This window comes from Eurypyga helias, unplaced genomic scaffold (genome assembly GCF_000690775.1).
Source record: "Eurypyga helias isolate BGI_N326 unplaced genomic scaffold, ASM69077v1 scaffold31750, whole genome shotgun sequence".
Lineage (NCBI taxonomy): Eukaryota > Metazoa > Chordata > Aves > Eurypygiformes > Eurypygidae > Eurypyga > Eurypyga helias.
Window position 1 is genome coordinate 1 of NW_010226797.1, and position 11,621 is coordinate 11,621.

At 36.5% G+C, this 11,621-nt stretch overlaps 1 protein-coding gene across 1 annotated transcript in view; it reads left to right on the forward strand.

Annotated features, from left to right (window-relative positions):
• Positions 1 to 1,031: 1,031 nt before the first annotated feature.
• LOC104511847 (disks large homolog 5-like) overlaps positions 1,032 to 11,621 on the forward strand; it is a gene marked incomplete at both ends in the record, with an annotated part of 22,849 nt that continues 12,259 nt past the window's right edge. The window contains 8 exon segments of the mRNA XM_010154619.1: positions 1,032 to 1,216; positions 1,856 to 1,981; positions 2,712 to 2,844; positions 5,716 to 5,843; positions 6,465 to 6,640; positions 7,219 to 7,322; positions 8,038 to 8,130; positions 8,958 to 9,989. Coding sequence (XP_010152921.1) covers positions 1,032 to 1,216; positions 1,856 to 1,981; positions 2,712 to 2,844; positions 5,716 to 5,843; positions 6,465 to 6,640; positions 7,219 to 7,322; positions 8,038 to 8,130; positions 8,958 to 9,989 — 1,977 coding nt within the window.

The following is an 11,621-nucleotide window of genomic DNA, read 5'->3' on the forward strand; positions in this document are numbered from 1 at the left end:
GTGTTGAAGGCTTTGCACAAGTCAAAGAGACAATCAAAAGGCCAGACATGACTCTTCATAGCCTCTGTTTAGTCTTATTATTGTAATTTTTGGTTTTTAATGTTGAGGTGAGAAGGTAAACATGTGGTTTAAGGCTCATTGCTCTCTTATTTTTGAATATATTTATAACTCATTCAAAGAAAAAAGAGCCTTTAACATGTATTAATCGTGGCTTAGTAGTCGCTCTTCGATATAGATGCGTTCAAGTCTTGAAAACATTTCTCCAAAGTTTAATCCTTAATCAAATGACAAGTCTAGTCAGATTAATTAGATTTATTTATATTCTTGAAATAAACCACACAGTTTTTTGCAAGCCCATGGCCTTAGGTGTTTGTGGTGGGCTGTATTGTTGTAGTTGGTTTGTATTTATTGTACTTGGAGTATTCTCTGTGTATTTGTCTTACCGTTGTCACCATCTCATTAAAAACAGAGAATGTTAGAGGAACGACTTAAATTTGAGAAGAAAGTAATTCTTACGGAAAGCAAGAAATATTCAAACAAAATATTTCTGGAATTCCATTGTTCTGTTTTGGAGTTAAGGGGCCTGGGTGAATCACAAGTCTGTGTTGTGAACATGTGTGTCTACTTGTCCCAGGGTAAATAACAGATGTTAATGCAGGAAATGTGTGTTGTAACTGAGTGTAATGGGTATCTGATATCTAAATATCCTTGCAGTTTTTTTTCTGTCTGCTAAGCAGAACACATAAGAGCATGGAATGTCATCTCTGAAATACGAAATCCTTACTGGTGTTATTTGGAAGTGAGCATTTGTATTTATGTAGATTGTATTCACACAAATTTGTGTGCTACTGAATGAAATACATCACAGCAGTGTCTAACGTTCTCCCCAAAATTGCCATTTAGATAAACGACCATTTCTCATGAAAATATGGGAATTGAATACATCAGGCAACACACATACAGTAAAAGCTGTTTGTGTGTATTTAGCTAAAAATTGTGTCTAAAATATTTATCTTTTTCTTAATTCCTAGATACAAGATTCTGCTACCCTAGACATAGAAAGAGCAAACAAAGAAATTGAAATGCTTCGGAAACAATATGAGGCAATGTCACAAGAACTGAAGGAAGCTGTCCAGGAAGCAGAAGTAGCCAAGTGTAGGAGAGATTGGGCCTTTCAAGAGCGGGATAAGATTGTTGCAGAAAGGGAAAGTATACGGTAAACAAATGCTAGATGGTACTTGAGTGATCTTTTGTATCACCTTGTGTGGGATTGATTCGGTTCTAGGACTTGCTGGATATTCCTAGAACCTTCTTCAACTTCTGCATTACTTGTCACAGGGTGTGTTTTTTTTTGGTTTTTTTTTGGTTTTTTTTTTTTTTTTTTTTAAATTGAGGGCACCTTATAAGATACTTGGTTTGGTCTTTCTTTTGTAGTCTTAATATGTCTGTAATAAATACCATACCACTGCTATGTAGGAAAACCAAATTATGTATTCTTTTAAGCATGATATACCTAATACTGCTATAGCTGTAGTGCTGCAAATAATTCTTTAACTGTGGGGACATTTTGCAAAAAGTACCCAACATATTTGCTACTAAACAAATCTAAGGATCTAAGAGAAAATACTTTAATCACTATTTTTTTTTCTGCTAGTTTAAAGAAGATAAGTGGAAATAAAGTTTTGAAAGGGATGAAGAATGTAATTTTGTTTTCTTCCTTATACTTTTTTTTTTTTTGAGAGGTCTTTTTCAACTGCTTGTTGAAATTTTGCACTAACCGCCCTATGTGGTAAGACTAGTTTGTTACTTTGATAGGATTTTAAGTATCTAAATTGAAACTTCTTGGCCTTTGAAGGACTCTGTGTGACAACTTAAGGAGGGAGAGAGACCGGGCTGTGAGTGACTTGGCTGAAGCTCTTCGCAATCTGGATGACATGAGAAAGCAGAAGAACGATGCTGTTCGTGAACTGAAGGAGCTGAAGTATGTTAGAGAAGTGATCAAACTGCACGGTAGTTTGTGATAAAACCTCTGGTTTGGTAGCTGTGTTTGCAAGCGAATCCTATGTTATTATAGCTGTGGGCAGCAGGTGTTTATGATACTGTAGATTGAAACCTTGCCTATATTTTTAGTTATGATGAAAATTAATTACGATGGGCAGGAACCTAAGCCTTTACTATCTTAACAATTTTATCGTATTAATGAGGCACATATTCTAAGCTTTGTACTGTGGAGATAACTCTGAAACACTATGGGATTCTTTCACTGAAGTCATATTAACTGCAATTTAGTTCCCCCAACTGTATTCTCACTGTTTTATGAATGCAAGGAAGATGTGGATCATATGTCATCTCAATGGGTTCTGGTTTTGCTGTTGTTTATCATGCCCTACTTTTCCTGAGCATACTGATGCCGCTCATCTGAGAGTGAATTAAATGCATTTTGGGAGATTTTAGAAACCTAGTTGTGCACAATCATGTAAAAAGAAAGCAAAAAATATAATATTGTATTAGGACAATATATAGAAAAGGGAAGTCAATTTGATAGCAGGCCAAGAATATTGGAAAGATGGAAGCATGAGGCAAATTTTTGACACAGCTTGGATTTTTGATTTAGAAAACAAAATATATGGTATCTCACAACAATAACATTTTGTATCAGTTTATTTAAAAAGGTTGTTCATGTCTATAAATAATTATTTTTCTTGGCCTAGGGAGAAGATGGAGAATCAGTTGGAAAAGGAGGCCAGATTCCGTCAATTGATGGCCCATAGTTCCCATGACTCAGCCATAGACACAGATTCGTTGGAATGGGAAACAGAAGTGGTAGAATTTGAAAAAGACAGAGTAAGTAAAAAATAATGAACTGCATTGTCTTATGTATGGGATAGCTTTGAAGTAAATTATAATGTCTTGATACTAGGTATGATTAAAAATAATCTCTATTTTTGTTAGTTCTATTTTGTTGTTGTGTGAGGAACCACACACACGTATGCAGCAAGTGTGGTAATACCTAGATGAAAGTAATTGGCAAAACCAAGCTGTTAGACAGAAGCTTTGTATTTTTATTCATATGAAGTACAAATAGAAATAGTTCCTTTGTCTGATTTTGCAGGGTACCCAGGTCCATGTATTATAAAAAAAATGTTTTAAGTTAAATTTTTAGTGTTCTTAAGGTTAGTGAAATTTAAGATTTGATGGAAATGCATCAGAGCCCAGTCCTATACTCTTACAGCAACATCACTTATAATCTTTGCATAAAATAGTTAAGTTTTTACATGAAGTTATTGCTCCTACTTTTGCTCAGATTCAGTGATTAGAAATTTTAAAGTATTAAAAGTATTTATTCACCATGAACATATATTTTAGGGCAACATAGCCCTTCACCTTAAAAATCTGGAATGAAAGGTGATGCTAATATCTCCTGCATGTCTGCACAGGAAGTTAAAACTCTTTTCCATTTTGGCATTTTAAGTAAAGTTGTTATATTTAGCTTTCCAGATAACCTCTATATCCTTTCATTATCATAGTAGTCCTGTTCTCCATTTAATTTTATTTTTCTTCATTGTTGTCTAGAATTTTTATTTCACTGTTTTGTATGCAAAACTTGTGTGCTATTCTGTTTGAAATTTTTGGTTGGCACATCACGTTGTTTGCTGATAGTAATTTTTTTGACCATATAGAACACACAGGTGGTGTTCCATATTGTGTTTCATTTATAACACCTTCTGCATATACCAGAATTTCATTCTCATTCCTGAATGATAAAGTTTGTGATTTAATGCTGTCAAATTAAATCCCTTTTATTTTACTGCAATATTTGGGGTCATCAGATTTTATGCTGCTCCAATCTGTCTGTGTTCTGGCAGTGCATCCCAATAAAATCACTAATACATTCCTTTTTTGACACTAGAAGTATTATATAGTATTATTAGTTTCTGGAATCTATAGTTTGAAAAGACTATACGAATTGAGCACCAGTGCTGGTCCATCAGGACCACCATCTGTAAAATCTTTCTGGGATAACAATTTTTACCATGCTTTTCCATCTCGACCAGCTCCATCATTGTATTTTGTGCATTGCCATCTTCTCCATTTTCACTGCTAACTAATAATTTAGCTTTTCCATTGTCTGTAAAATTAGTTAGCAAGTCTAGGATATACTGTACCTGTGGTAACCAACATTGCAGCCTGCTGAATTTTCCATTCACCTGCAGTTATTTAGGCATTCTTTACTTCAGAGCTTGTTCTAAAGGTTTGCATCACTGAGATCAAATGCATAGACTTTGTAATTTGAGTATACATTTCCCTTTCCCAAACACAGGGATTACACTTGCTGCTATCAAATTATAGTAATAATATTGTGCCAACCTTGATTTAGATATATGGGAAAATCCTTGCTGACCTAATTTGAATTCCAGGATGGACATTATAGAGTTGAATACATTTAAATCCTTTTATTTTTGCTTCAGCTTCACCTGTCTGCTTAAGCTTATGTTCTACATAAAGACTCTGCTCAGAACTGAGAGAAATAATGTTTACTTTTCAGCTCTGAGGCTGTACAATGATGCTGTGATCTCTACTTGAAGTTTATTTTATGGCAGCCCCATGCTCTTCTGTACGAACTTTTTTCTTACATTAAACATTTGGAAGAATGATAAGGATTTTAGTATATTTTTGACACTTTTAATGCAATTTAATTTCTGGTAAATATTCATATTTTTGTATGTTTTCGCTTCAGCTTTTATCCGACGTTTTTTGCACTCCCTGAAGATTTTATGCTTTTCTGATTTTAAGGGTATTAGTCATCGAACTACGTATAGAACCTGTCTGGTTTAAGCTCTGTTTAGGTTTTACATATTGGATTTTAAATTTCAAATATCATCTCCCTTCAGTATGCTGAGGTGGTTGGTACAGTTGATTTCAAGTAGAGTTCTCTCAGTTTTATAAGTGTACTATTTAACACTGAAATTAGCAATAAATCACTGTGTGATCAGTTGGTCCCAGTTTATTTTCTTCAACTGTTTTGCCGTTTACCAAAGCAAACACTAAATTAATATTTCCCTGTTTGTTACAGTGACTGATTTATTAAAAGATTATTATCACTTTTCCCAATGAGAATGATTTATTAAAAGATTATTATCACTTTTCCCAATGAGAATGATTTGTTTTGGTCCACGGCTGGTAGACTACAGTCTCTAATCTGTGTTTAGAAACTGGGCCCATAATATCAGAACTTTCTTTCCTGTTTACTTCTGGTCTTTAACCATATCAAAGTGGATGTCTTTCTGAGTTCGTCATTAAGACACAGTGCTGCTTCCTTAAATTTACAATTGTGTTTTCTCCAAGTAATGCCCATTTTTGGGGAACATGTCCTTGTTCTGTCATTACACATCATACCTTAAAACAGGTTATATGTGTCTGAACTTGCTGTCTCGCATGCTCTTCTGCTTTCCTGTTCCACTTTGGTGAAGTTCCCCTTCTGTGTTATTTCAACCTTAATCTAAGAGAGAAAGATTGCTGTGATGCCAGAAAATGCCTAATAACTAATGGATTTGGGAGCTTATATATTGAAATAGAAAATATAAAACTTTGCCTAGAAGAGGTACCTTGTAAATATAAGTGCATAGTACCAACATGCAGTAATACGTCTTACTAACAGACAGCAGAACAGTGTTTGCCAGGGCAATTGAGTCATTTGTTAATAATATTTATTAGGATGATATGGACTTGAAAGCACTTGGTTTTGATGTGGCCGAAGGCATGAATGAACCATACCTCCCTGGAGACTCTGGGATCTTTGTTACCAAAGTAGACAAAGGAAGTATCGCTGATGGTCGGTTAAGGTAGGGTTTGACTTTGGAAAATACTTGACTTCTGTTGATCATAACAAACTAAACATGAGCACATTGTAAATTGTCTTCAGTTTTTCCTATTTTTTCAAACAACTTTTTTATTGCTGGTCATGTGTGTGTTATTCATGTTGGTTGGGAAATCACACAGAGAAGACCAGTGCCTAAAAGCATTATAGAAATTAGCAGTTTGACTCATCCCTTAACATTTCAAATTCTGCTGAGATTTATTTAGTTTCTCTGTCTCACCTACTGCCTTTAATATCTCCTCAAACTTTGATCTATTTATTTAAATTTTGGGAAAGACATGAGGGTGATCTGCTTATGGGAGGGCAAGGGGAAAGTACCGGAGAGCAATGGATAATTTGAAACTTGCTCTAGTTTTTAGTGTTGATAGGAGGTTTTTAATAACTGCTCTGTCCAAAGAGTTGCTTTTAAATAAGGAGTAGTCATTAGTGATTTGAGGATAAACTTTTATTTAATGCTTTTTCAGGAACAGAGGACTCCAGACAATTAAGGATTAGTGTATGGAGATCAACTCCATTTTCATGAATGTTACTTATGTCCTGTGTCAAGCTTATAAAACTGACCTGCTTATTTCTGTCTATCTACCAGAGTGAATGATTGGTTGCTGAAGATAAATGATGTGGATCTTACTAATAAAGATAAAAAGCAAGTTATAAAAGCTGTTCTCAATGGAGGAGGTGTCATTAACATGGTGGTACGACGAAGGAAGTCCTTAGGTGGGCGAGTGGTAACACCTCTTCACATCAATGTTTCCGGACATAAAGGTAATGGCTATAAAGGATGTATGTAAGTGGTACGTGTTTGTTCAGCCAAAAATGGCTTGACATAAAGGTACATGTTCTGAGCCTCTGCTTAAGACCTGCTTAAACTGTTACTTCTTCCTAGGTAGGGCTTTTCATTAGTTTTTTGGTTTGGTTTTGGTTTGTTTTTTAGCTAATATTGATGATAGCTTTATTCTGCAAATACTGGTTTTCTTTTCTGTTCTTGAGTGGGTTTTGGGTTTGTGGCTGGTGGGTGCTTCTTTTTTTTTTAATGATTATTATTTATTTTTAATACTTAGTTCTAGTTAGTTGCCTCTCTGGAGTATTACTCAGAGTCTAAACAAGACTGTTAAACCCATCAGTCACCCCAGCTCCCCAGCTTTGTATGATTATATTAAATTTTGGGATATCCATAATCCCTGTTTTCCCCTGCTGTGTTCTTATTTCTGTAAAAGGTTTTTCAGAAATTGAAGTTCACTTGGTTTGGTAGTTACATTTCTTTCTCATGCAGGCAGGTCAGACATGTTGTTTGAGCAAAGTATTTGAATTGCAGGAGTAAATTAATTTTTTGTGTATTTCAGATAGTGGGGTCAGTCTAGAAAATGGAGTATTTGTTGCTGCTGTTGTGCCTGGAAGCCCAGCTGCCAAAGACGGTTCACTTACTGTGGGAGATAGAGTAATTGCTGTAAGTCTTAAGAATACATTCTCCTTTTTTTATTTCTTGTTTATTTAAAAGTGGTGTCATTGATACTACTTTCTAAAGTCCCAGGCTTTCAAATTAATTTTTTAGTTTTGCTGTGTTATACCATTCTTGTATATTCATTAAATATTTATTATCAATTAATGTGTTTGTAGGCTGAGTGATTAATATAATGTGCAGGTTGTTTGCTACACTTATGTCATATGAAAATTATTGGTAGATACTGACTTCACACTTGGCTTATATATGTTGATACTTGTGATTTTTTTTTTTTTTTTTAAATACTGAATAGAAAGGTCAGTTCCAAAAAGATGTCCCTTTGTTGGATGAAAGGTTTCTTGTGTTTTAAATTACGCTATTACAGATGTCATCTTTCTACGGTGTGAATTTTTCCCTACTTGCATTTGCATCTTTGAACTACTTGTGTGGTATATGAACTACTGTGAAATGAAAGGTGGTTACTGTTGATGTAGTGACTAGAGTAGAGGCTAACGTGGTGAAACAGGTGGTGTTACACTATATGTGTAGGAGGACTAGCAGGATTGTGGAGAACAGAGTAAGACAGGACCAAGTGAACCAGCCTTCAGTCACGTATACCTATAAAACTAGTCTTGTCCCTGTCTTGGAGTTGCTGCCCTAAGGTGCTCCCCACCTGCTCCCTTTGACTTACGAGTGTCTGTTGTGTTATTTTTGTGTGCAGATCAATGGCATTGCACTAGATAATAAGTCACTTACTGAATGTGAAGCTTTGCTACGAAACTGTAGGGATTCCCTGACCCTGTCACTGATGAAGGTGAGTAGGAGAAGCTAAATTTGCAGAATTTTCTTCAACTTATACAAAATTATTTTAATTGTGCAGGGAAGAGTATATGAAAATATTAATATATCATTATGTCCAAGTCTCCTAAAATTAAGTAGGAGATATAACTTACTTACTGCTCTTATTTCTTTCCCATTTGTTTGCTGGTCACATGAAATGACTCCTAGCACAATTGCTTCTTTCTTCTTGATTTCTGCTTTAGAGCTGCAGCATTTTTGTACATGAAAGATAGACTGCCTCCTGACTACAGAAAGGTTTGCTTTTAGTCAGGAGGGACTTGTGCAGAAAACTGAACTCTGACTATCATGAGGATTAAGTACAAGGCTTTCTTTTTCAGGCTTATTGCTCTAAAAATATTATTCTGGTTTGCTTATTGAGTTTAGAATCCCATTACGCTGAGCCTGTCACATGGCCTTTGTGAGTGATAATTCCAGCTTCAGAGATCTTGAGGTTTTAAAAAAGTAAAAAGATGAAACATTCAGAGGAAATGGGCAATGAAAGATGACTCATTAGCATCACTTAACAGAGGTACAAGTAGAATGCAGATCCTTTTACTGTCAGTTCAGTGCTTTGCTACCGTGTGGAGTTGCCCTTCTGGAATTATTATGAAAATGTTTAAAAACAAATTCCTAGATCCATTTTATCTGATATTCTGTGCTTTGAATCTGTAAGATGTTATTAAACCTTTCCCAACTGTGTACATGTCTTTGTGTATATTCTGGTATAGGTAAATCAAATATGACTCATAATAAATAGAAGTCACACATAATAATAAGGTGATCACGTGTTTTCTGTTGTAGGTTTTTCCTCAGAGTTCATCTTGGAGTGGTCAAAATATATTCGAGAATCTGAAGGATTCAGAAAAAATATCAAACTGTAGGGTCCATGCATCAGAGATACAAGCCCAAAATAAAAGAAACCTGAAACTCAATAGCTCAACACAGACTGACATTTTCAATCCAGACATCATGGATGGCAAGAAGGACCAGAGTGATCAGGGCAGCGGTTCATTTTGCGATCACAAACCTTTCCCTAATAACACATTACGAGTAGACTCCTGTAGGAACACGGTGCACAGTTGCCACAGCAATTCAGAACACAGTCTCAGCTCCTTCAGCCCAGAGACATATGGGGACCGAGGCTATGGAGCTGTTGAACTGGACAACAGGAGGCTGCCTTATGAACCTGCAGGAGCCGACTGTATGATGGTTGAGACTGCATTTGACAAAGGACATGGAACTAAGCATAGTGGTGGTACCTGGCCAAAAGTCATGGTTAATATCTCAGCAACAGAAACAGAAAAGTTCACTGTGTACAAAAAGCCAAAACAAAGGAAATCTATCTTTGACCCTGACACTTTCAAAAGACCACCAACTCCTCCCAAACTGGAGTACCTTTCCCCTAATCAGGTGACAGGCCATTCACCTCAGCCATCAAAAGCTGAAGTGGCTTCAACACCTCCAACTCCTCCTAAGAGAAGTGACTCTATCAAATTTAAACATAAACAGCAGGCAAGCTCTGCATCAGAGTCTACGGTAACAACTGGATCACCGCCCACCAGCCCGGCCACTGCCCAAGCTCCAGTTTCCTTGGCACTTAAGCAGGACTCTGCTACTCTGAAGGGGCGCGGCAGGAAGCGCGGAAGGAAGGCTGGGCATTATTATCGAGAGGAGGGAATTGACTGCACTCATCTTTCTTCAAGGAAATCCTGTGAAGATGACATTGGCTTTCAAAGAGTTGAAGAGCCAGAGGTTAAAAGACCAAGGCCAAAATCAGCTCCTGCTCTGAGGCATAAAATGACCCCTATGCCCATTCCTAGTCCTGCACTTCAGGTAGAAACTTGATATATTAAAGTGTAAAACTTGAAAACTTAAAGTGTATTTTCAGTGTGGTTTTGCGTGCCCAGTTACATGCCATAACAGGAGAAGCATAGCCCGTTCTCAGAATTGGGGTCCCCTGAGAAGCTACCCCAGACTAAGTTGGCACTTTGCAGTATCACAAAATACAAAACTGATTACTGGAGTTCCAGTATTTAACTGCAGTGGTCACTGTGGTGGCTGTCAAACAGAATGATAGCAGCCACATCTTGTTTTTAATGCTGCTTCTTGGAATCTGGATTCGTTCTTGTATGCTTTTGGCAACCTGAAAAAGATTCAAATAAAAATGCAAAGAGGCAGCTTTAGAAAACCTGAAAACAGGTCCTCCTCTAAGTTTTGCCAAAGTCAGATTGATTGTGCAGCTCACTGTAAAAATTAATGCAAAAAGGTATACCCTTCAGTGTTGTTTTTAAGTCTGTGTATCTAAATAATTTTACAAATGTGATAAAAAATTCATAGTCTTAAGCACATTACACCGTAAAGTTGGACTGTTTATGAGAATATGATTTAATAATACAGCTCAAAATGACAGTGTAATATGATAGAATGAACAACCCTGCTGTGGAGACAGTGGGTCATCTCTTGCCAGAGTAGGTGCAAGAAAAAATTCACGTGGTCTAGGAAGAAGAATCTATTTAGATGACTATATAATATAAAATGGCATAATCAATAATGTAGTTTCAGGTCCATCGCCTCAGATTAGTTCAGGTGGCAGACACAGATTTTTTTTTTTTTTTTTTCCTCTCCCTCGAACTAAAATCTGGAGTTTGAAAAAGTACAATTTTTGCTTGTATATACTCACATGGTAATGTCTTACAGTATCATATTTTTTGCCTGTACTTGTTTATACTTGGATAATCCCACCTTCTTCAGAGAGTTTTAGTAGCAATACGGACAGCAGAGCTGAAATGGAAATAGTACAAGCTTTGGAGCCATATTCTGAAAAAATACTGATATAAGAGAACAAGTGGAATTTCTGTCTTTCTTTGGCTGCTTTCATTGTGTTTCTTCTGCATCCCCTAATATTTTTTTGGGAAAACAGTTATGAAGAGCTTTAAACCTTTTCTGTACAAGTGCCCAGCAAATTTAGCATTACTGCTTGTGGTTTAACCCCATCTGACAACTAAGCACCACACAGCCACTCACTCACTCACCTCACAGTCATATAGGGGAAGAAAATCAGAAGGGTAAAAGTGACTAAACTCATGGGTTGAGTGAAAAACAGTTTAATAATTGAAATAGAATAATAATTAAAATACCAATAATGAAAAAAAATTAATGAAAAGGGAAACAACAAAGAGAAATAAAACCCAAGAAAGATGAGTGATGCAAATGAAGACAATTGCTCACCAGCAACCACCTGATGCCTAGCCAGTCCCTGTGCTCCCCCCACCAGCCTTCCCCCAGCTTTAGATAGTAAGCATGATGCCATATGGTCTGGAATTTCCTCTTGGTCAGTTGGGGTCAGCTGTGCCATCTGTGTCCCCTCCCAGGTTCTTGTGCACCCCCAGCCTACTCACTGGTGGGGTGAGGAGCAGAAAAGGCCTTGAGTCTCTGTAAGCACTGCCTGGCAGTAACAAAAACATC